At 44.2% G+C, this 25928-nt stretch overlaps 1 protein-coding gene and 1 long non-coding RNA gene across 2 annotated transcripts; both read left to right on the forward strand.

Moving 5' to 3' along the window:
* The first annotated feature begins 142 nt into the window (after positions 1-142).
* ANXA4 (annexin A4) lies at positions 143-24556 on the forward strand. The gene is made up of 13 exons (XM_081017542.1): positions 143-167; positions 9219-9261; positions 10328-10415; positions 11877-11971; positions 13266-13379; positions 14320-14410; positions 14630-14709; positions 15269-15325; positions 15656-15749; positions 18831-18926; positions 20963-21021; positions 21158-21280; positions 21974-24556. Exons 2-13 carry the CDS (start codon positions 9259-9261, stop codon positions 22031-22033), a joined length of 960 nt encoding a protein of 319 aa, XP_080873668.1. The 5' UTR covers positions 143-167; positions 9219-9258; the 3' UTR covers positions 22034-24556.
* Positions 3946-25824, forward strand: LOC308483598. Its single transcript, XR_013989719.1, has 2 exons — positions 3946-4061; positions 24785-25824. It is a non-coding gene; the product is annotated as an uncharacterized lncRNA (long non-coding RNA).
* The last annotated feature ends 104 nt before the right edge of the window (positions 25825-25928 follow it).

Here is a 25928-nt window from a genome sequence, read left to right on the forward strand (position 1 = left end):
CTGACGCGGGCAGAGTGCCTCTGAGCGCGGGCAGAGTGCCGCTTGCCTTCCGCTTAGGGCGCGGCGGACGGAGAGAGGCCCAAAGTCCGGGCACCGTCTTGGGAGGGGGGCGCCTGAACTTTTCCGCTGCGGTGCAGAAATGGGCTGCTGCCTGCTAGGCCTCGCAAGTTAGTTAGTTAATAATAATAATAAATAATATAGTGAAATCTGCCTATCGCCCTTCATCCGTAGATCTCAGGGCGGTTCACAGAATAAAAATACAGGATAAAAACCAAGAAACTAATATTAAGGACAAGAGAAAAGCATACCAATACTATGGGCATAGCTGGGGGGGGGGGGTAGGGAGGGGCAGTTGCCACCCCAATCAATGAAATTTAATAAAAATACATAGCAAACTGAGGTTCTGCCCCCGCCCCAACAAAAGGCCTGCCCCTGGTAACAAAAATCCTGGCTACAGCCATGCTCCTCTCCTCCCCACCACAGCTCATTTTGAAAACTTGAAAAAATAGCTATTTTTCCCATGCTGCCATATCTGTTTCTGGAAGTGTGGCTATATGATCTGGGGTTCTGAAACAGGGCTTCCCAAACATGCGTCTCCAGCTGTTGTTGGACTAAAATTTGCATCGTCCCGGACCACTGGTCCTGCTAGATAGGGGTGAGGGGACTTGCAGTCCAAAAACAACTGGAGAACCGGGTTTGGGAAACCCTGCTCTGAAACTTACTGTGGGGTGCAAGACTGCCCCCATAGCCTTATTTGCAGTTGTCATTTAGGGTCAAATTGCATTTCCATGAACATGACAGTTTTGATGGAAGAAAAATATTGTAGGTCTTGAAGGTGATAATATTTGGGGGTCTTGAAGTTCACGGAGATAGGATGTGGCGTAGACCAATACTTCTTTAGGGGTTCAGGGATGTTTTGTTTTCTGACTGAACTGCAGTTTGACATTTTGTGCAGGTAAGTGACATGCTGTTGTTATGAAATAAGCAAACAGAGTAACTTGTGGAAAGCTGAAATATAAATCAACCTGTAATAATAATAGAATGAGGAGGTAGTTTGCCCCCACACCCTGATCTAATATCGTTACCAGAGGGGGGGAAGCAGTTGTTGGATAATAGAAAGATATAGAAGCCCCATTTACCCTAGTCTAGACAGTCTACATGTGCTGGTATCCACTCCCTATTTTGCCTTTAAGGGGAATTTAAGGGATTTCTTTTTTAAAAAGCGGTTAGCTCTCAGCCTCCTCCCTCAGTCTCGTGAAACAAAACCTGACTAGGAAGCAGATATGTTTTTACTCTGGTGCATGTGGACATATGATGCCAGTGTGCTGTGCCTCACCTCAGGATCTGCTGACCAGCATCCCTCACCTAAGAGTGTGTGGAGGGCAGTCCTACTCCAAAGGAAAAGCAGCCTCAGGGCCAAGATCCAGCACCACTCTCCTGACATTTGCTCCTGATCATAATTGTAATTCAAAACATCTGTAGGGCATCAGGTTTGGGAAAGCTGGTTTGGACTGGGAATTGCTTCAAACAGTGGTGTGCAGGTAGGAGAGAGGTTTTTATGTCTGGGTTGGGGGTGGGTGCCTGCATGATGGGGAGGTGAGTTTCACTCATATCTTCCTGCTCCGTTCAGTTTTTTAAAAATCACAGGCACACATGTCTGTGTTTGGTTACCATGAGACACGCTGGTTTGGTCCTGAGAACAGAGGTCCCCCTCCAGCCACAGGTTGCTTGTGCCTCTTTTTGTTCTTTGTATGAACAGGCCACACCTGGGTTCTTAAAGCTTGATTCAGTGTTCTTGTTTGAAGGGTAAAGGTGTCTCATTTAACATGCTAGTTTGATAATTGCAGGATAATAAAGCCGAATAATGATATTCTAATTGGTGCTGCAACAAGAACCAGTTAAACAAGTCCATCAATTTCTGTATTAAGAGCCAGGAGCTGAAGTTGGTGTTTCCTAAGCTGTTCTAGCTTGTACTTTGGGAACTGCTTGGGCTAAAGTAGCATTTTCGACCTGCTTCTTATCACCTGTGCAGATTCCATGCTAAAAACTCTGTCACAAGAGAAGCTGATTTCTCTCATTTGAGTGAACTATGAAAATTAAGCAGATGTGCACAATTCCCTATGCTGCAACTTTTCTTTTTTTGCATAATTTATTCTGCTTCTGGGAGTTGTACAAAGGAGCCATAATGAGTAGCCTGCCCCAGCCTGAACTACAACTCCCATCAGCTCCTACTAGTGCTGCTGTTGAGAGCTGTAGAAGTTTTAGTCCAAAGCAGCCGGTGGATACCAGGTTGAGGAAGGTTGATATTGGGCATTGAAACCTCCCTTCTCCCTCCTTACTAATGAAAACCATATTCCACAGTTTCTGTGGCTTCTGAGATTTCACCAGGTGTGGTGCATAGACACCTCACAACCATAAACAGCCCTTTGAAAAGGAGGGGCAGATTTAGGCATTTTGGCAGATTTGCAGCATGCATTGCTGCTCTGGCTTCTAAAAGCCTTTCCAGAGGATTGTTTTACGGTACATTCAATAGCATGGGTGCTTGTCTGATGGTTGCTAAAGGTCTTTGCTCCAGCTAATGCTGTTTTGGTCTAGCTAGTGCATTTGAGTATGTATGGGATGACTTCCGTCAAGCAGTGTCCTACTGGGACAGGAGTTGGGAAAACACTTAAGTTCCTACTCTTTAAAAGGTGATGCTTGCTGTTAGGATTTGGAAACTTTTTTCCACCCCTACTCCAGAATTGGTAGCCAGTTTTCTTTGCATTGGGGCTAAATAGATGAAAGAGTCACAATACAAATCAGGTTTTGTTCCACTCTAAGATTTTGTTATAATTAGTTTTCCATGGTTGGGTAGATTAGGAAACATGTCCAGAGCTTGTAGGGAGGCCTTTGCCAAGGGGAGTCTGTTTGAGAAGACTTAAAGAAAGGAATTGAGAACAAAGCTCTGATTAACTTGGGATTGTTCTGCTTGAATTTTGAGCGTCTTGTCTTATTACTTATTCATTTATTGTGCTTTTCTCCTGCCTTACATCCTGCACTTGCCCAGGGCAGAAATGCAGGCATTGACAATCAAATAAAACAGCCATATAAAAATAATATCCTCTAAAAGCACATTACTTGGTAAAGCAGGTGAAGAATGTGAACAGTTAAAACATTGTATTTATTTCATAAAATTTGTACTATGCTTGATTGTAAACAGAACTACACTCAAAGTGGTTTACAAATAAAATCAGTAAGATTTAACAATGATGTAAGACCTTCAAAAAGCTACAACAACAATAGACTAAAAAAAGATTAAAACTCACATCAGCTTTCTAAGCATCTGTCAAAACAAAAATGTTTTCAGCAGGCACCCAAAATAATACAATGAAGGTGCCTGCCTGATGTAAATAGGTGAAGAGTTTCAAGGTGTAGGTGCAAAATCGAGATATTGCCAATGTGTATTATGTGGCACCTGTAACAATGCCAGTTCTGCAGATAGAAGCCATCAAGTAGACATAGATGGGGTAAGGTGATTCTCGCAGATAAACTGGCCCCGAGTTGTTAAGGGCTTTATATACTAACAATAACACCTTGAATTTGGCCTAGTAGCAAATTGACAACTAGTACAGGTCTATTGAGTTGAATTTACAACCAGCAAGACAGAAGCAAAGACCAGACCAAATGCTAAATGGGCAGTTGTTTATTTTTTCACTTCTTTTTGTTCTTCTGGCTATTTCATAGAGGCGAGAGAAGAACTGAACACATACCTCCAAATTAGCTCTGAGGGTTCCCACAACTTTCTGCAGCAGATTTGACACACGGATTCAACTCATAATTTTTTATTATTTTACTTTATTTTACTAAATCCCCATCCTTTCTGCCCAAAAATGTATTTCAGAGGTAGATGTTCTCATTGGGGTAACCCAGTGAAGTTGACCCATCCAGTCCAGCATCCTGTTCTCACAATAGCCAATGAGATGCCCCAGTGGGAAACCTGTAAGCAGGACCAGAGCTCAAGAACTCTCTCCCCTCCTGTTGTTTCCAACAACTGGTGTTCAGAAGCATCGTTGCCTCCAACTGTGGAGGGGAGAGCATAGCCATCATGGCTAGTAGCATTGATAGCCCTTTCCTCCATGAACTTGTTAATCCTCTTTTAAAGCCACACATGTTTGTGGTTATCACTTCTTCCTGTGGGAATGAGTTCCATCGATTCTACCCTGCATGAATAAGGACTTTCTTTTGTCAGTCCTGAACCTTCCATCATTCAGCTTGTGGATGTCCACAAGTTCAGGATTCAGAACCATCGGCAAAGACAGCAAGTTCTTCACTCAACATATAATAGATTATGGAAATCACTGCCATGTGGGAGTGCCAGCTTCCAAGCCAGCCTCTGTATCTGTGCCTTTTAACTGCAATTTGATGTGCACTGACATTTGCAGGGGTTGATCTCATTTCCATGGTGTGAAATGGCTTCTTCTGTAGGTCCAGCTGATGTTGAAGGCATTGCTAGGGTGTGAAATGGTATTAGGAAACCCGGGCGGGCCTTTTCTGCTCAGTTGGTAACCTTTGCCGTTATTTGATGTTGTGACGCCACTGACTTAGATTTAAAAAATAAAAATTAGGCAACCCTAGATTTGCAGTGCCAACTAGATTTGCAAAGCGAATCTCAACGTCAGTGTCTCCTACAGAACTAAAAGCAGGAAGTAGAGATTTGAATGAATAAACCTTGTTATGCTTGTAGCTGGCAAATGAAAACCATCCGCTTAAGGAAAGTTGCTGACCTTGTTTTTCCTAATGAAATGTAGCAGAGGGGCAGAGCAGTCAACGCGGCTTTGATGTTGTGTTTTCCACTGCTATGCATGGGGCATGCAAAACGGATGAAAATGATTCTAAATGATTATGATATCCCATGCTGCTTATTTGACTATGCTTCATGGCAAATAAACCAAGAGTAAATCATTACATTTACACATCTGTAGAGCTCTTTGGGATACTTTGTTTTCTAGCTTTTTTATTTCCTTGAGGGATAAGCTGGGGGGTGGGTGCAACTAATTATTAAGACTACTAAGAGAAATTAAAAGGAGGAAATCCTGTACTTGAGTTCTGCCAGCAATGATATAGCATCATAGAACTATAGAGTTGGAAGGGACCCAGGGGTCATCTAGTCCAACCTCCTGCAATCAGAGCAGAAGAATCCCTGACAGATGGCAATCCAAGCTCAGTTTAAAAACCTCAAATGAAGAAGAGTCCATCACCTTGCATCGGAGTCCGTTGCACTATCGAGCATCTCTTGCTGTCAGACAGTTCTTCCTAATTTTTAGTTGGAATCTCCTTCCTTGTCATTTAAATCCATTGGTTTGGGTCCTCCCCTCTGGAGAAGCAGAAAACAAGCTTGTTCCATCTTCTATGATTCCATGAGGTCAAATTATCTCTCCTATAATCCATTGCAGTTAATGTTAGCAGGAGGTGGGTGGGTGGAAGCTCCAGCTGAAGCCAATGAGAGCTTTTTTCCGCCAATGCTATTTGCAGCTTTGGAAGAGGAGAGTTTTTCATAAGGATCAGAGCTGGAGAATGGAGGGAATAAGGTTCCTCTCCTAATTTCTACCTCTTCGGCCTAGTATTACCTAGTGATTTCTAACTACACCATAAAAGTGGTAGATAGTTTGGGCCCCAGCTACTAATTTATTACCACACCCTTTTCTTGAAGAACTCTTGAGGAGAGCTGGGTTCTGAAGTAGTCTGAAAACCAGGCAGTTTACAAGGCCTGTGGTTTGTCTCTGGAACTTTTTTTTTTTTTAGCTGTGGGTTTGGGTACAGAAACTGGAATCTGAACGTTATGTTGCAAGATGTACAGCGCAATCCAACCCATGTTTACTCAGAAACAAGCCCTTGGAATCGTGGCTTTGCCGCAGTTGCAAAATATGTCATCTGGTTAATTCCCTCTTAGAATCCACCAGATCTTTACTTTTTAAAAAATCCACGTATTGTTTTGTGAAAGAGAGTTTGGTTTCCCAGGAAGCTGCTTCTCCTATGTGAGTCCTTATTTACATCAGGAAATGTGCCTGGCAGTTCAGTGAAACATGTCTTGCATGTTCATAAGACGAGCTCTGCTGTTGGTTAGTCATAGTAGTCAACTTATTTGTATACAGCATCACACCCAAATACATCTGTGCTCAAAGAGGGTCACATATGAAACGGTGCAAGTAAAGTTGCACAATAACTACACTTAATTAAATAATAATAATCTCACTTTAACATAACACTTAAGAGAAGCAACGAGTGACAACTCATTTAACGTACATCAAAATTTAAGTGAGCTTGAAGTTTGGCAATAGGCCAGTTGACTGTGCCCAAGAACTTTATGCCTCAACCCCAAAAGTCATAAATTCTGCTCATGGTTCCACTGGGAGCAGCTATATTAAGAAAGAGCTGTTTGACAGTGGAACGAACTGCCTCAGAAGTGGTTGGAGCCTTTTTAAACACTCGAACTCATGGACATCCAAATAAAGCTGCATGTTGGAAGTTTCAGGACAGATAGAAGAAAGGACTTCTTCATGTAGCCAGTTACTGCCTTACTCCCACAGGAGGCAGTGACGGCCACCAACTTGAGTGGCTCTAGAAGAGGATTAGACTAATTCTTGGAGGAGAGGACTGTTGATGGTTCTTAGCCATCCCAGTACGTTTCTGAGCACAATTCAAAGTTTTGGTGCTGACCTTTAAAGCCCTAAATGGCCTCGGTCCATTATACCTGAAGGAGCGTCTCCACCTCCATCGTTCTGCCCAGACACTGAGATCCAGCACCGAGGGCCTTCTGGCGGTTCCCTCGCTGCGAGAAGCCAAGTTACAGGGAACCAGGCAGAGGGCCTTCTCAGTAGTGGCACCTGCCCTGTGGAACGCCCTCCCAACAGATGTCAAAGAAATAAACAACTACCTGACATTTAGAAGACATCTGAAGGCAGCCCTGTTCAGGGAAGCTTTTAATGTTTGATGGACTACTGAATTTAAATATTTTGTTGGAAGCTGCCCAGAGTGGCTGGGGAAACCCAGCCAGATGGACGGGGTATAAATAAATTATTATTCTTCTTATTGCCATGATGGCTATGCTCCGCCTCCACATTTGGAGGCAGCAATGCTCCTAAATACCAGGTCCTGGAAACCACAAGAGCGACGAGTGCTCTTATGCTTGGATCCTGTTTGCAGGTTTCCCAAAAGAGGTGTCTGGTTGGCCCCTGTGCGAAGAGGATGCTGGACTGGCTGGGCCATTGGCCTGATCCAGAGTCTGTTCTTATGTCTGTGTTACTGGAAACTGGGCTTGGGGTTAAGCTCTCTCCTTAAACATGAGCTGTAACCAAAAAACCCCACACAGCCTGGGTTTGGAGAAGAGAGACTGGAAAACCATGTGCTTGGAAACCATTTCAGTTCCACATTACTCTGGTTTTGCTTTTACTGGGGGGGAGGAAGACTTAAAACAGTCTGAGTCAAAGCTTTGTTTGAAGAGCTGAGTTTTGAAGCAGGCTTTGCTTGGTTCTTCCAGACTAAAAAACCATGCTCCTTGTTTCCTTGGCAGCTTGACATGACTGAGGCACAAACCTGGGAATGAGGCTAAAAAGTGCCTGTTTAAAAGCTTCATCTTTTGCGTATGACAAATTTAAATATTAGATTTGCCTCGTGTTTGTAGAAGGTGCAATACCACACATGTGTATATTTGCATTTTGTATTTTCCTAGATTTGTGAAGCCTGCTCAGACCAAGCCTCTTCAGACAGCATGAGTGGTGCTGTTGCTGTGGATTCTGGCTGGGTGGGGCTGTCTCTTCTGGGGAACTCTTGAATCAGTAGAATCCCCACAGTCAGTTTGGTGCTCCACCTATTACCCACAATTTGGCTTCTGCCCACTCGCTCAGTCATTAGAGTGGCCCTGTATCTGACATCACACATGGCTGGCCACCACTGGAGTGATTTGTTCATTCATTTGATCTGGCACAAACCACTTGTTTCTGGAACACAGTTTCCTGCTTACGGGTTTATCACAGGAATCTTGGTGGCCACTGTGAGAACAAGATGCTAGCTAGACTAGATGGGCCCCCAGTAGCCAGACTATTCTTAAGTTAATTTGTGCTTTCTTCTGTCATGTGTCCTGTTCTGGGACAGGCAAGGCTGGTAGAAAAATCCATCAAAGCACTTCAAGTCCAGAGGTTGCCCTGTGGTGCCAGATCTCTGCTTCACATCAAGATGAGTTTTGTCATTGTTTGCTTCTTCAACCAAGTTTGTCTCCCAACACAGCTTACAGTTAAAATGCCCACAAACTTTCACTTATAATAGGGGCATGTGGGGCTGTGTGGGGCCACCTCTTCGGACACAGCCCAGGTTCAAGACCATTCCAGGGGTGGGGGGTGCTGATGCTAAAGATGCCAGCATAGTAAAAGAGGATTTCCACTGATTGCAGAATCTCTGGTTCATAGCAGTTAAGAACATGAGAAGATCCTGCTGGATCTAGTCCAGCATCCTGTTGTCACAGCGGCCAACCAGATGCCTCAGTGGGAAGCCCACAAGCAAGATCCAAGCACAAGAGCAACTCTCCCCTCCTGTCTTTTTCAGCAACTGTTACTCAGAAGCAGTGTTGCCTCTGACTATGGAGGCAGAGCATAGCCATTGTGGCTAGTAGCCTTCAATAGCCCTCTCCTTCATGAACTTGTCCTTTAAAGCCATCCAGATTGGTGACCATCACTGCCTCCTGTGGGAGTCAGTTCCATAGAATAACCATACGTTGCATGGAGAAGTACTTACTTTTATCTGACCTGAACCTTCCAACATTTAGCTTCATTGGTCATCCATGAGTTCTAGTGTTATGAAAAAAGGGGGGACGGACATGTCTCTATCTTCTTTCTGCATGCCATGCATCATTTTATAAATTTCTATCATGTCACCTCTCTTGCCTTTTCTCTAAACTAGATGGCATTTGAGGAGTTTTAACTGAGAACAGGCTGTGCAGAACTGCCCCATGCACGCTTGAAAATCTTAGGATTTTGTTGTAGTTTAGTTTTGAGACGTATGTGGTGGGGGTGTTGCAACTCCTTGGGGAAAGGATGTGTCTAGAGGTTTGCCCCCAAAGTAGGCAGGGCTGTTCCTCTCTAGTACTGGGTGGTACCAGGTGGCTTAGCAGCCCCTCTCTCCCATGCCAGGAGAGCACTGCTTTTGAAGTCAAATATTATCTAAATCACCTCTTTGTTTTATTGCAGATAATCATTGGCTTGGGAAATTCCAGACCAGGTGGCTGTCATGGTGAGTGATTCCTGTTTCCACAGCATGTACCAAGCTGTGCCCGGTACGCTCCGAGCCCAATAAACAGGGCCATTGTTCTGTGACATTGAGTTGGGGAAATAAAACAGACGGAAGGCTCACTCTTATCAGAGCAAGAATTATATGATAGTGCCATGGGAAGGTTCCAACAGAGCTGACAGTTGGCAACAGAAAGTTCAGGGCTGCTGGGTCCTCATAAATCCTCTTCTGCAGCCTTCGCCAACCTAGTGCCCTCCCAGTGTTGTTGGAGTACAACTCCCATCAACCCCAGCCAGTGTGCTGGGAGGGCACCAGGTTGGCAAAGGCTGTTCTTCTACGTATCATAATTCCCCACTTCTGTCCTGTGGGAACTTAACCTATATATGCTTTTGTAGGGGGAGGAGTCAGGCCCCACACTCTTTTGGTTAGGTAAACAAGGCAAGAGAATATTTATTGCATTTTCATCCCACCTATCCTCCAAGGAGCTCAAGGTGGTATACATAGAGTGGTTCTCTTCTTCCTCATTTTATCCTCACTTCAACCCTGTGAGGTAGGATAGCTGAGAGATTGTGAATGGCTCAGAATCACCCATAGAGCTTCATGGCTGAGGAGGTCCTGACTAGGTCCTTAGCCAACACTCTAACCACTTCACCACACTGGCTCTCTTATACCAAGTGAAGATTATTGGTTCATAAAGTCCAGTATGCCTTACCTTGAGTTGTGGTAGTTTCCTTAAGCTTTCAGGCAGGGATCTTTCCCACCACCTGAGATCCTCCTTTAACTGGAGATTGAATTTAGGATCTTCCACCTACCGCATGTGTGCTCTAGCATTGAGCTGCAGCTTTCCCAATCTCTACTGGAATTTGGTGTTGCCCACTGGCAACAGGTAAGCAACAGACACAATAGCCACCATTCTGACGAAATATAGCACACTGTGAGGCATCTCTGTGCTTTTGCTACTATGGCTTTCAATGAGCTATTTGGAGCCCAGTTGAGTTATTTGGAGCCACAACCACTGGTATATCCCTTTTTGTGATGGCATTTAACAGCTGATATTCTTTGGCTTTAGGCAGGAAACCGGGGAACTATCAAAGGAGCTTCCAACTTCAGGGCAGACGAGGATGCCCAGAAACTTCGTAAGGCCATGAAAGGACTAGGTGAGTCTCTGGCCCCCCTCTCTCTGATGGGGTGGGGAACTTCAAGACCAGGCATTAGAAACCAGTGGCCCTCCAGACCTCTCTGTCTGGCCCTTGGGACTCTCCACAGACCACAACTCTCGCCAGCCTTGCTCTGTACCCTTCCTGATGCTTTTGCCTGCCTGGAGTGTGTCATTGGCTTGTGACAATTACCTCTTGCTTGTGTGGTAGGTATATATTTATATAAGTCTCTCACTTTTACATTGTGGCTGGAATGCTTTTGCCTCCACAAGGGAATGCAGCCCTTGAGCTGGAAAGTGTTCTGTGTCTCTCATGAAACACTCATTATTTTTCTTCTGTCTCAGGTCAGTGGTTCTGCAGGCTTTGGGCTAATAGCCATGGGATTTAAACAGTTTTAACAGAGCAAGCCATTATTCTGTATCAAGGGCTGTCAAAATGGCCTTGGTTATCTTGCATCTATGTACTGTATACATAAAAAGAAATTATCCCTAGAGAATGGTCCGTCTAGCATGGTCGCTGTCTACTCTGATTGCCATTGGCTCTCCAGGGTATTGTGCAGAGGTCTTCCTTTCTTTGATGCTCAGTCCTTTTAACAAGAGGCGTGATGGATTAGACCTGGATCCTTCTGCATGCAAAGCAGGCACTCTAGCACAGAGCATTCACATCTGCCACTCAGTTCTACAGATTAGAGTTGCAGTGGAAAGGCAGGAATTGCCTGCCAAGCTGTGTCCCCTCCACCAATCTGCTCAGCAGAATTTTGGACCCCATTGTGCCGTAAGGAGAGTGTAGAAACAGTCAGGGTGCATCACACCAAAGACCTAGGTGGACTTGCAGGTGACTTCCAGGAAGGTGGCCAAGCCACACCCTTAAAGAAGAGTCTTCTTTATCATTGAGGCTCTCAAAACTGAAAGTGTCCTTTTTAAAAAAAAATAAACTGAACCACTGGGGTTCAAGGAGGACTAGAGAATAGCTTATTCATAGCTCCACAGAAGATAAGTGTGATTTCATAGAAATCTGTATCCTAATGGATCTAGGACATGACAGCTGCGACTTGGTATAGAAAAAAGGAAGAGAGGAAATTTAATTGCCAAATGCCCTAATAACCTGGCAACAATGTATCTTCCCTATTTAATGACTAGTGTTTTCCCATTGGAAGAGAGCAGAGCTGGGGTTCCCAATAGCTCCCTTGGTGGTCTCGCACAACCTCACCCCACTAGTCTCTATATTGACCCATGCTCAGTCCCCTTCATTCACATCCACCTTCTGAGGCTGCATGTGCATCAGTGTGTAAACTAGTGGATGTGCATGTGTGTCTGTGAGCATATTTACACTTCTAGAGTGTAATTGCTGCTTCCTAGCTTGTCAGTAGTTACCATGGTAAATTGATGTCATTGTCTCTCCACCCCCACGTGGGTTTTCTTGCTTGAATTTCAAATAAGTTGGTTGCTTTTCTTGCCTCAGGTACAGATGAAGATGCCATTATTGACATTTTGGTTAACAGGAATTTGGCCCAACGGCAGGAGATTAAGATAGCCTACAAATCCACTATTGGGCGGGTAGGTACATTGAATAGGAACTATCTAGTTCCTTGGTTCTCTCTCCTCCCTGCTCCCCACCTCTAGTTTTTGAGATTTTAGAAGTTTTATAGTTTAAAATCTGTCATGGCAAGTATTATCTTTTTTTGTACTGATCAGCCTATAATACTTCACCTGCCCAAATGACATATCTATGTCCTCCCTTGAGTCTGCTTCCCCCTCACCTGTGGTTTCCCCAACTTTTAAATAGCCACTCACTTAGTCACCTGTGATGAATAGGAATACTTTTCAAGCAACCAGAAAAAGCATGATTTCTTTCTCTTCCCCAGTCCTCTGCACGCTTATTTTATTTAAAATCATCTTAAATCCCAATATTACAAAAAAAGTCATTAAAATCAAAGACACAATAAACTGCTCCAGTACTGAAGAAAAACAAGTTCTGCAGTTGAAAGCATATACAGAAGAGGAGCCTGCTAACGAGTCTTCAGGCTGGCAGTCCAAAAATGTGAAGGAGCGGAAAGGCCATTTTTGTTCTTTAGCTGACTACAGATCAAGCAAGGGGGTGGTCAAACAGACCTCATCCTGGTAGGGAGTTCCACAGTCTGAGCATGAACACTTAAAAGACCTTCTCCTCTGCTTGGGGTCCAGGGAAAATGGCAGGCTCATACGGCCACATAGGCCTAGCGCAGTTGGAAGTCAGCAGGCGGGCTAGTTAAAAACGTATCTAATTTGGGGGAATTTATTTGCAAGGCTGGGCTGAATGTTGGACAGCAGAGCAGGGGTTAAGTGTCTCATCAGCCGTGCATGTGCTTTGGGGCCTTTGGCCTTTGGCAAGTCACACAAGTGCAGTTTCGTTTGCCCATTTGGGCAGTTTAACCTCAGAGGCCTGTAAAGCACTTATCAGATTCTAAGTATGGTGAACTATGTTTAATAAAAGTAAGTAGCAAAGGTAGCAGTGAGTGCTCATAGTTCTGAGGGCTTTGGGAGGTAATAAAGGAATATTCCAGTGATGCATACAAATGTTTAATATGCATACATCAGTCACCATCCATAAAAATGAATTTACAGGTCCCCTCCATTGGCAGTGATGTTAATAATTGGCAGACGTTCTCAGCCTGTAGTACAAATATTTGTCTTAAGTAAACCTCTGTGAATCTAGGGGGGCGGGGGGTTGATCACCTTATTGCATTGCTGTTAAGCCAAGTGGAGGAGCTCCACTCTCACTAACTTTTCTTACCTCTGATGTGCTTAAAAGCACATTTTCACAGTTGCTTCTCTGTGAGATATTCACCCAAACCATGTCTTTCCCCAACAGGATTTGATTGACGACTTGAAGTCTGAGTTGAGTGGGAATTTTGAAAGGGTTATCATTGGACTGATGACACCCATCACTCTGTATGACGTGCAGGAGCTGAAAAGAGCTGTCAAGGTTTGCAAAGGCTTGTAACAGAAGCCCAAGTATGAGTGGACTCTTGCCCAATAAGCATAATTCCTACAGTATTGTCATGTAAAATTGGGTGGGACATACCTGGGCTCTGCACACAGATCATGTAACTGGAATCATGGAATCATATGCACATTTTGCTGGACAGGGCCTGGTTTCCAGAGTATGTGGTACTAGGATCATGGAATCGTAGAATGGTAGCCTTGGAAATGAGACCCAACCGATCAGATAGTCCAATCCTGTGCAATGCAGGTATCACAGCCAGGAAGGAGAGATGGGAAGGGAAACAGAACTTCCAGAGGGTTCAGATAAAACCATGTTGCAGCCAAAGAAAAGTTGCCCTGGAGCAACCTGGCTGGGTCTGCTTTGGGTGTGATGAATTCCGGCTACAGGGCCCCACCACACTGGTGTTTGAGAGCGGGCGCATTCTGCAACGTGCTGTTGACACAGTAATAGTGCCCTGGTGGTGGATTTATTCCTCTTTTGTCTGTGCTGGGGTGCTTCCCCATGCATCTTGGACTATGGCACAACAGAAACAGGAGAAGAATAAACCAGAATGTTTTTGGTATAAAAAGTAATCTGATTTCAGCAGGTTGTTGCACTGTCTGGAAGTGAAGCGCAGTGACCACCCCAAAACATTTGCAGGCACACGCCATCATTAATGTGCAATAAAAAGGGCAGAACCCTCTGAGCAGAATGAAAACCACTGTAGAATGAGCACTGCTGCATTCTCATCTGTTTTGAGGCCAGTGGGTACTTTCCCACCCTCCATCTTGGTGTTTCTCTAAGTTGTTGGTTTTTTTCAAAGAAAGGACTCCTCAGGGAGGTTCAGCATTTAAATCCTGCCTGCACTGGGATGAGAACTCTCCCTTTCTCCCTAGTGGTCATTCTGTTCATGTTCTCTGTCTGTCTGTCTCTCTCTCAGGGGGCTGGGACAGATGAGGGCTGCCTCATAGAAATATTAGCTTCTCGTACCAACCCGGAAATCAGACGGATTAATGAAACCTACAAACATCGTGAGTATAAAGAGATGTTTGTGAGTTTCTTCCTGTGGTGTTTGCTTGTGTGGGAGAACTTGGTGTTAGGTTGTGCCCAGATCTGTCTAATCTTCATTCCTGAATCGGCTGCCTGAGGTAGTTACCTTGTCGTGTGGTGGGTACGTGAACGTGACTCTAATTTCTCAGTACTCTCTGGAGTACTTTCAGTAACCCATTGTGTCTTGGCTTTCTTGACAGAGTATGGGGTTAGCCTTGAGGACGACATCGTCTCGGACACCTCCTCCATGCTCCGGAGAGTGCTGGTGTCTCTTTCCACTGTAAGTAATCAGGTTGGCAAAGGCTGCCTTATGGCAAGCTTTCACAACCACCTCTCCCTCATTTCTTTCTTTGTCAATATTTAAGGCAGACATGCTATGAACCACTTGCATGATGCTTGTCCATTGGTTTGGGACCCCTTGGTACAGACTGTTTACATCCAAGGGCCTTTTTGCTGCCTTGGAATCTCCCCTCATTTAAGTTGGATACATTGGATCAGTGGTTCCCAAACTTTTTGGGACACACTTTTTTGGGGAATGAGTTCCATAAACTCATCTCCAGTGCCCCCTACCCTACCCTATAAAAAAGCATTATTCAGAATAGTGGTTTACATGACCAAAGGATGATAATAACAAAGTGAAATTCAAAACAGTAACAATTAATTGCACACTTATTCAAAATCCAATTAAAACTGTTTAGTTTAATTCAGCAAAATTGATGAACCAGATCCAGTGATACCAGTTTTTCAAAGTCTGATAGTCATTGACACCTGCAGTGCCCCGCTAGGAAATTCCCACCCCCTGCATTAGACTGAATTTAACCTATGCCTCTTGTTTCCAGGGCAACAGAGATGAGAGCAGCTATGTTGATGAGGGCCTGGCCGTGCAAGATGCCCAGGTCTGTAGCTCTTTGCACTTGGGGAACAGATCTTACTGCAGAAAAATACCACATTGGGGCAGCAGCTTATATCACAGTTGCCTCCTTCAGGGGAGTGAATTCTTCTAACCCAGGGCTATTTCTCTCTGCTGTGATTTTAAACAATGTGTGACATAAGCACCACCTTTTTACCTACTTGGAACTTGTCTGGGCTATTGGATGCCACAGCCAAGCTCTTGTTTAGACCTCCCTTCTCCCCTCACAGGCTCTGCTTCCCTCCCAGGTTTCCTTGTCCTTCTGCACTGACCTTTTAAAAATTGATGCCTTTTTATCTGCACTTCTCATTTTCAGTGTCTGTACGAAGCTGGGGAGCAAAGATGGGGCACTGATGAGGCCCAGTTCATGAGTATCCTGTGCTCAAGAAGCAGAAACCACCTGTTGAGGGGTAAGAGGCTGAACATTTTGGATGGCTGTTGTACAGAGACTCCCCTTGGGCATCTGGGATGCTTTCAGAATATGTGCAAAGGGGAGGGAGCCCTTTCTCGTACATATGCCAAGAGGGTAGGAATGTAAAGTGTCTCTTTACCACACTTAAGTGTAGGAAATTTCATCATCGTCAACCTAAGTTTATTTGTATGCTGTTTTTCCATGGTAAAACCAAGCTCAAAGAGGTTCAGAACCACACACAGACTAAAATATAACAGCATTTCAAGGTAATGCATCAACAATGACAAAACATAACACAATTTTTTTAAAAAAATCACATTAATATCAATCAGGCAAACAAAGATCTCATGTTAATAAACACTGAAACAATGTCTAACAATAAAATACAGAACATTCAGAGGCCATTTCTTAGCAATGGCAAAAGGGAAGCTAAAAAGCAAGCATGTTATTTGCCACATGACAGTTGGAGGTTTGTAGTCTAAGCAAAGGCAGTAACATGACTCTTAAGGGTGGAGCCAGCCCTGGCGTGACTTCTAAGGATGTGTAACCAGCCCTGACAGATACTCTTACTATAGTTTCCTTTTGGGACTCTTTCCAACTTAATTTCTTTCTCCTGTGGAGGAGCGTACATGAGATGCTCTTCCGGATTGCAAAATTCATACAGCATTTATATGCTGCCATAGTGTCTTTCTTTCATGCCCATGGAAACTTGCATTGACATGAACCCCACGGATTTCCTGGGAAGGAGATCTGTATCTTCCTGTTTTTTGCTCCACCAGTTCTTACAGTAAGAGTTGGCTTCAAGACAAGTCTGCTGCATTTGCTTTGCTACCACCTGTTGGTGCTTGTCTTTCATTCACTCTGTGGGTTTTTAATCCTCCTCCTCCTTCTAGATAAATGAAAGTTTGTGAGCCCAGTGAGCAGTATGCAGAGCACTGTAGCTCGGAAGATGTGCAAACACAAGCAGCTTCCTGAACCTTTGAGGGCCTTTTGCATTTTTGCCTTTAAGCTCGATCCAAAAATGGATTGCCTTGGCCAAACCTTAATTAATTGATGGGGCTGTAAAGTAAGGACACAGTTTGAGACTACACTAATGTAGACTGAAAAAAGGCAAAATATGGAAGGTTGTCTTTCCTTTTAATACCTACAATATATATAAACCTTTTTTTAAAAAAACAAAAGTCCTCACACACACGGTTTTAGAAACCCCCGTGTCTGTTCAACCCAACTTGCCACTGCACAATATTTCTTTTTTCCTTTTTCTTTAATTCTTTCAACATATACAACATCACAGAGATAAATTAAGTAATATATCACCAGAAGCTGGTGTTTAGGCAATACGTGCAGTTCTTATCCCAGACTACTTTTTGTACAGAAGGCAATAAATAGTTTATTAACCAAAAAGTTTTATAATGTGAGGGGAGCTGTCTGTTTTTGTTTTTAGCTATGTACATAATGAAACTGTGCTATTCATTTACAAAAGAGACTTTATGTTTCAAGCTTTGTGCCAATTTTATTATTTTTCTACAAGTGCTGTTTGCCACTTTGTTCTACCAATTTGTCAGAGAAACACTAAGTTCCTCCAGAATCCTGTTGTTATGCACCTGGGTGCTAGGAGAAGAGAATTTACTAAAAGTTAAAACTGTATAAGTTAATACTGTCTCCCATAAATGGATTGAGAAGAGCCAGAGACATTTTATCCAGTAAGTGGTTTTATTTGAACAAATACTTCATCCCAGAACTGAGCCACTGAGTGACATGCCATTTTTACACCTCTATTATTGAGGCCAAGACCAATTTACCGTATTTTTCGCACCATAGGACGCACCGGACAATAGGACGCACTTTGTTTTAGAGGGGGGAGAACAAGAAAAAAAATTTTCCCCCTCTCTGCCCAGCGCCCCATCAGTGAAGCAGCAGGAGGCGCTGCACAGAGAGGGGGAGAACTTTCCCCCTCTTGTTTTCCCGCTCTAAAACAAGGTGCTGTTTAAGGTGCGTTCAGGCGGCTACCTTGGAAGCCTGGAGAGCGAGAGGGGTCGGTGTGCACTGACCCCTCTCGCTGTTCAGGCTTCAGGTTCCTTTCGACCTGCTCTTTGGGGCTGGCGGGGGGAAGCCCACCACCAGCCCCAAAGAGCAGGTCAGGGAGCAGCGGAAAGGCGCAGCGGAGAAGCTCCTGCCATAGCCGCGCGTCACCTCTTCAGCCGGGAGAGGGTCGCGGGGGGCTGCTTTAGCCCCGCACGCGCTCTCCCGGCTGGAGAGGTGACGCGGGGCTGTAGAGGCTCCTGCCATAGCCGCGCGTCACCTCTCCAGCCAGGAGAGGGTCGCGGGGCTATGGCATCTTCGCTCCATAGGACGCACACACATTTCCCCTTCATTTTTGAAGGGGAAAAAGTGCGTCCTATAGAGCGAAAAATACGGTAAAAGGAAATTTTCTCCATATTGAAATCCACACCTCTTTACTGATGCTAATCTGCCAATCAGCTTCCCATATCTCCTATAAACCATATGCTATGTCCATGTTTATTTGGATCAACACGTTATACAGTCTAGGCAATAGAATCTGTTCTATCTCTTTAGCAGAGTTCAACTGTAATCCAAAGGGGAAACTGATGTGGTTTGGTGTATCAAATTTTCACAGCAACCAAGGGATTCTGCATTCCTTGAATTGAAATTTCTACAAATCCCTTGGGAGTGGCTGAGGTTGTGTAAATAATGTCAGAGTTTGTTTAAACCTGCACTGTGGAGGAGTAAAGGGAAAATATTTCTACTGAACTGCCATTTTCTTATTTTAAAATAATCATACGTCAAATATCAGAAACCTGGGAACTCCCCTAATGTTCTATGTTCTAGCTCATCTAAGCAGCAAAACAGAGGACAATTTTAAGTGCTGTCGCCAGTGCTTGTCCTACTCAGAGTAAAGTCATTTAAACTAATAGACATAGCTAACTTTTGTCAATTAATTTCAGTGAGTCTACTCTTAGTAGAAATTAGTTGAATAAAATCCTAAATATGTGGGCTTCTAGATTTGGCACCTTTTTTACTTTTAATTTGCTAGTGAAACCCTCCTTCTGCTTTCCAGTGTTCGATGACTACAGGAAGATTGCTAACAAAGACATTACGGAGAGCATTAAATCTGAAATGTCAGGAGATCTTGAGGATGCCTTGTTAGCGATAGGTGAGTCATTTACTGAGCTGCTGAAATGAAACGGGGGATGGGATGGTCTTGTGGGGCAACTTGAAAGAGCTATGGAGGTGCCTTGCAATGATGGTCTTGGTTTCTGCACCCTTCTCTCAAGAAGTCCAATAAACTCTACATGAAGATTATCCAGCAGCCCTGTGAGATAGGCTTGACTGAGATAGTTTGGCTCAGGTCACCCGGTGAATTTCATGGTTTATGCCCAGGATAGCTAATGCAATGCCTCCTTCCATGTGAGCCTTCGAAGCTCCTTAATATCTGCAGGGGAGACTTTCCCCCGCATTCTGGTAACAGTTTGTTCAAACGTGAGAAATCGCTTCTTTGGTCACATCCAGACTGGAACTCCCTGTCTTGGGAGGTTAATTTGCCCCCCACACTGACCTTCCATTGTCTGCTGAAGGTGTTTTTATTCTAAAGCCTTTTGGCCTGCTGGGCTGAGGTGTATTAGTGTAAAGCTGTTTTTGTCTCCAAACTGATACTGTGGCATTTCTTTGTTTTACTGATTTCATCAATATCTGTTAGAATTTAGTATTTGCAAAGGGTCGTTGCAATAGAATGATTTATAACTCACCCCCTTTAGCAAATAATGATCTGACTTTCACGTAACCATAGCAAAAAACCAAACTATGATTTAACGTGAACAAAATTAATGCTGAACAAGTTGGAACAAATCTGGGTTACAGATCATGGTTAGTTTGGAGAGAACTAGCACTTGAGGCAAAACGGGTTCGGACATTTTATAATATACCGTATTGTATTTTAATGGATGTGTTTTCTGTGTTGTTTTAATTCTGTTAAGAGTTTAATTACTTTTAAGCAATTATCTTTTATATATTTTTAGCTTTTTGGATTTTATCTGCGTTGTTTTAATTTGTGTAAGCCGGCTTGAATCCTGGTCTGGGGAAAAGGCAGGATATAAATAAATATAATAATAAAGGTAAAGGTACCCCTGACCGTTAGGTCCAGTCGCGGACGACTCTGGGGTTGCGCGCTCATCTCGCTCTATAGGCCGAGGGAGCTGGCGTTTGTCCGCAGACAGTTCTGGGTCATATGGCCAGCATGACTAAGCCGCTTCTGACGAACCAGAGCAGTGCAAGGAAACGCCGTTTACCTTCCCGCCAGAGCGGTATCTATTTATCTACTTGCACTTGACATGCTTTTGAACTGCTAGGTGGGCAGGAGCTGGGACCAAACAATGGGAGCTCACCCTGTTGCGGGGATTCAAACTGCCTTCCACTCATCAAGCCCTAGGCTCTGTGGTTTAGACTACAGCGCCACCCATGTCCCTGTAATATAATAATAGTAAATAATAAATGGTGACAACCCAGACTCCTCGGAGCTCCTTGGACAAGCCAAACTCCTGTTTCCTTGGAGGAAGGCAGCAGCAGAGCGAGAAGTTTGAATCAACGCTTCTGTTTCAAAATAAAACCATAGTTTTTGTTTTAAACTGTAGTTCAATGTGATGTTTGAACTTGGCCAATAATAATATCATGACTGATCAGGGATTTGAATCTATGACTTCCCAGGCCAGGTCTGACCCTCCAGCTCATAGACTCATAGAAGTGTAGAATTGGAAAGGACCCCAGGGGTCATCTAGTCCAGCCCCCTGCAATGCAGGACTCTCAACTAGATCCTACATGACTGATGGCCATCCAACCTCTGCTTAAAAAGTTGGACTCCAATTCCAAGCAGCCACAGCCAGCATGTTGGGGATGCTGGAAGTTGGGGATGCTGGAAGTTGTAGTCTAGCAACCTCTGGAGGGCAACAGGTTTCCCCCACCCTTATTCTAGAGAGTCCTTCATGCTTTCTCACTGGATAATGGCTGCTGATGAAGGGACTCCTATGTTGGGCAGTTTCCTCTTGGCCAAGTACAGTTGACACCACACTTTCTTTCTTCAAAAATGCAGGCCCTCTGTTTGCTTGAAAAACTATATTCCTTGATCATGAGCTTGTCTGGTTCCAGCTCTCTTTTCTAGCTTTGCTAACCTCGCTTCCTTTGTTTTTCTCCTTGCAGTAAACTGTGTAAGAAATAGGCATGCCTACTTTGCTGAAAGGCTGTACAAATCCATGAAGGTAAATGGGGCAGGGGAGAGAGAAAGGTTTGAATGGGCCTTGTTTGTTTGTTTGTTTGTTTGTTTGTTTGTTTGTTTGTTTGAATGCAAAAACCGAGTGACCAGTTGTTTGTTTTCTCTCCTTCCCCCCAATCAAGGGTTTAGGGACAAATGACGACACCCTCATTCGAGTAATGGTCTCCCGCTGTGAGATAGACATGATAGATATCAAGGCAGAGTTCAAGCGGATGTATGGAAAATCCCTCTACTCCTTCATTAAGGTGAGCTTGCATTTTTTGTTCATTTGTTTCCCCATCCAATTCCAGCACCTTTAAATTCCCATGTAGGCCTCAAGCCTAATGAAGCTTTGGGCTGCTCTCTCTCATTGCTGTGAGGCTTGGGCAGGAGAATTCCCTGCAGGAACAATGTCCCCAAAGAGGCTCACACTCATGTGAGCAGCCTGGAGCAGTGTTTAATGGCCATAGCAAAGCCAGATACAAACCACCACCATCCACAATGTTGCTCTCCAGATATGTTAAACTACATCTCGCATGGCAGCGCCTGTAGTCTAGAACTCACATCCTCTTGAAATCAGGCGGGCACCCTGACTGCACTCTTTTCGGTGGCTGCTAAATGGTTTTTGTTTAGACAAGTAGAATGTGGGTGTTTTAATCTCCTTTTAGTTTATTGTCGATTTTAAAACATTCAAAAGATAAAGTGTTGCTTTTACTGATAACTTTGTTTTCGTCTCCTTGTAAATTGCTTTGAGCTTTGCTTTTTTAGTCAAGTAGTGTATCAATTTTATGAAATAAATAAGGTAAATCTCCCATCAGTCTCTGTCAGCATGGCCTTATGGCGCTGGGGCTGATGAGAGCTGTCGTCCAAAACCTCTGTTGAGCACGCGGTTGGGGGAGACTGCTTTAAACCATTAATCAAAAGCATGACTTGACAGTGGCTTCAAATTTCTCTTTCAGGGCGACACCTCAGGAGACTACAGGAAAGTCCTGCTCCTCCTTTGTGGTGGGGAAGACTAACAGCCCAAATGGCCTCTTGCCTTTTCCTGCACCCAGGCAGCACGTCTTGCCCACGCTGCCTGCAGTCTCAATCTCTTGCAGTAATCCTTTTATGCCAGTTTTGCATCATGCTAACCTAGATTTTGTGTACTATAATAGGTTTGGAAATAATTTCTCCTTGGAATCATTGGCAGATAATATACGTGTGGGGAGCTCTGAATCTTTTTTGTGCCCTGGCTTCTAAAATTGGACCTGCAAATGTGTTTGTGATTTAAACAAAAAAAAACCCCACAAAACCTGGCAACTCTCAAATTTCCCGCAGGTCCTCTTGACTAGGTTTCATTTGCCTATACTCCTCACTCCTGAAGGGATTGCACGGAAGGGACTGCTGACCACCTAAGTCAGCCTTCCTCACCTGGTGACCACCAGCTGTTGCCAAACCATAACCCCCTCCATCCTTGGACGTTGACTACAGACTGGTTGGAGTTGGTGGGTGTTACTCTCCAGAGGTTTTGGGCTGTATCAGGCTAGGGAATGCTAGCTTTAGTATTCTGTTGATCAGGCACATCCAACTCCCAAGAGACTGTGATCTACTCCCACTCTAAAAATACTGGCAGTGATCTACCCATTGTCATTGCCAAGAGTTGTTGAGCTTTTTGGGGGGAGGGGTTGCTGATTGATCAGGAGCACCACAGAGATCTCTTGCTTTGATCCTGTGATCAACCAGGAATGCCCCCGCGATCGACTGGTAGATCATGATTGACCTGTTGGACATGCCTGCTGTAGATTTATAAATGAAACATAGGCCTTCCTTGCAGTCTGAAGTGAAGCAGAGGAAATTGCCTTATATTGAGCTAGACCATTGGTCCATCTAGCTCAGCACTGTCTACACTGACTGGCAGCAACTCCCAAAGATTCCAGAGAAGAGTCTCTCCTGGAGATTCCAGGATCTGGGACCTTCTGTATGCAAAGCAGGTGCTCTGTGGCCCTTCCCCAAAGTACATCCCCCCCACAACTACACCCTCATATACAGGAGGCTACGTAAGCATTGTTACTTAGCTTCACATGCCCACCAAAATCTGCCAGGAACAAATATTGCATAATGAAGGGGCAGTGCAGGATTTCATCCCTTGGCCTCACTATAACTGCTAGCAGAATGCCCTGTACATTGTATTTCTTACCCTAATCCCCCAGAGGCCAACCACACGTTTTATTCATTTCTTAACATTCTTAGGGTCTGGTGTTTCGAAGAGGAGCCCCCGAGCCAGGTGACTTGTTCTCCTGTTGTCTTCATTTCCCCAGAATTCTTTTGGGGCCTCAACAAATAAGGCCCGAAGGCATTCTGGGCAAAGGGCAATGACAGCAGCTGCACTGCCTGGGGCTTGCCTTATTGGTCCGGGGCTCCCTGTAATGACCCAGCCATACCACCTTTACACAGTACCCTTTGTACGCATGGCAAGGGAGACTTGCTTTTCAATCAATGTATATGGGAACTGCTGCTTGCATGAGTCGTTTTATAAATTGTTCTTTTTAGTAAATCTGGATATTGCCAAGTCCAGCCTCTTGTTTAGTTCCCAAAGGGGGTTGTGCCTCATTCCCATTTATGTGTAGTTGATTTCAAGAATTTTGCCCTTCTTAAGAAAATCAAGTGCTTCTGGGGGGAAATTGAGGAGGGCAGTTTCAGCTTGACTGAGGTTGTAGGGAGGTCACCTCTCTACAATGCTTCTGCCTTCCTCCCAAGTTTAGCCCCTTTGCTTTACATTTTTTTAAAAAAAATATGCACAATGGCTTAAAATTTCACACATGCTCTGAACAGAAAATCTGTGTCCAGAACAAAACATGTTAACATCAAATGAATGCAATTTTGGTCCTACTCAGAATGCTAGAGCACTTATTTAAAACAAAACAATCCACCCCTGCTGTCTTCTGTGGTGCCTTTAGAATCGCAAGTTGTAAATTGCTGTGTCTGTATATATTCTGCTGCCAAAAATGTAACACCTTTTTGTGCCTTTCCTGTGAAATGCAAAAAGTTAAACAGTCTGATACGAATTCTCAGCACCAAGAGCATAAGTGATAAAGGTTGACTCTTCTGAATGTGATATAGATATGAGTGCAGGAAGCTCTGCCTTTGATTGGAGCAGAAGCATGAAGAGAAATCGTCTCCTCCACTCTTCCACTAGAGAGCAATTCTGATCTAGGAAACAATTTATGTACAGCAGCTGGTCCAAATGTCACTCACTGCTCAGAAAGCCCTTTCATCTGTGCTTTGAAAAAAAACAAAAACCTATCAGGTTGTGATTTACTTTTGTTTCATGTTTGTGTGAATTCTATTTTTCTTCTAAAAGAGTGGGAATTGAACCTGAGATTTGAGTCAAGTTTCAGTCTTCTAAAACTAGTTCTCCTTTAGAAGACAACCCAGACTTCTGGTTAAATGGGAAACAACTGTAAAGCCATTGCAAAAATGTGGCAGTGCAACAGGAGGTTGAAATGGCATCATGCTACTTGCTTTCCACTCTAATAAACCAAAGATGTGTTTGCTGTAAACTTTGCTTTTTTAAAAAAATGGGGTAGAAGTCTCCTGGTAAGATGGACAAGAGTCTGGTGTAGGGACTGAACACGAGGCTCTGGACAAGCACCCTAGGAAAGAAATATTCTGTAGTGTCCCTTCACCCACCAAAGGAATCTTGCTAAGAACCTAAGAAGAGCTGTGCTGGATCAGGCCAGTGACCCATCCTGTTCTCAGAGTAGCCAACCAGATGCCCCAACGGGAAGCCTAAAGCAGGACTGGAACATAAGAGCAATCTCCCCACCTGTGATTTCCTGCAAATAGCATTCAGAAGCAATGCTGTCTCTGACTGTCGGCTGAGCATAGCCATCAAGGCTAGTAGCCATCAATAGCCCTCTCCTCCATGAATTTGTCTAACCTTTTAAAGCCATAGGTATTGTAGTAAATGAGAGTAGCAAATGTGATTAAGTTTCCCAAAAACATCCCTACAGCTGCCCGTGCCACAACTGGTGAGGAATTGGCAAGTTTAGAATCAAGGAACGCCTCTTTCCTGGAAGCCTTACGAGTCGCCTGGGCATAGCAGCATCTTTGCTTGATCCCAAAAGAGAGAACAGGCTCTAGAGTCAGCTGGAGAGTAGCAGCCACAACATCCAAGAAACTAGAAAAGCCAACAAGAAAGTCGGGAGCATCAAAACACGGCAGAGAAAGATGCAGGTCTGTAAGGTTCTGGGGAGGAGCTTATGGGAATTTTATCATCTGCAACCACATTGTTTGTTAGTTCAGAGCCCTGGATAAAGGTACTCATTTTAGAGAAGCAGCGACTCAGGCCCCCGAGAGGACATGATGCTAGAGAACGCCCCACTCTGCCAAGGTTGAGAGTTGAGTTTAAGATCTAAACTTCGGATCCAGATTTCTGAAGGAACAAAGACGACGCCTCCCTATCGCCCTCCTTGCAAGGGTACAGACAAGCATTTCTCATTCTCAAACATTGAAAGGAGTGCCTTTACATCATGGCAAAGGACAGGGCCCTCTCCACTGTAGTGTGCTGCTTATAGAATGCCCCCCCCCTCAAGAGTACAAGTAGTACAGATGCAGAATAGGAAAAGTCGCCCCTCCTTGCCTGGGTTTCTGTTGGCTACTAGGTCTTCAGTGTGCTGCAGCAACTGGTGTTTCTTCCCCTGGGTGGCAATTTTAACAATGTTTTGAATTTCTAGGGCATGAAAACTCTTCCTATTCTTAACTGTTTGTGTCATGCCCTAGGATGAAGGTCAAGCTGGAAATACATTTAATAAATAAACCCAAACTATCCCTTCTTTGGAGGAATTGGCCACTGACAGCTCACTTTCTCTGGGGCATCATATTGACCAAGACTGCTGGGCCACTAAAGACACACGTAAATAAACAATTCAG

This window comes from Podarcis pityusensis (genome assembly GCF_964106645.2).
Source record: "Podarcis pityusensis genome assembly, chromosome: 8".
Classification (NCBI taxonomy): domain Eukaryota; kingdom Metazoa; phylum Chordata; class Lepidosauria; order Squamata; family Lacertidae; genus Podarcis; species Podarcis pityusensis.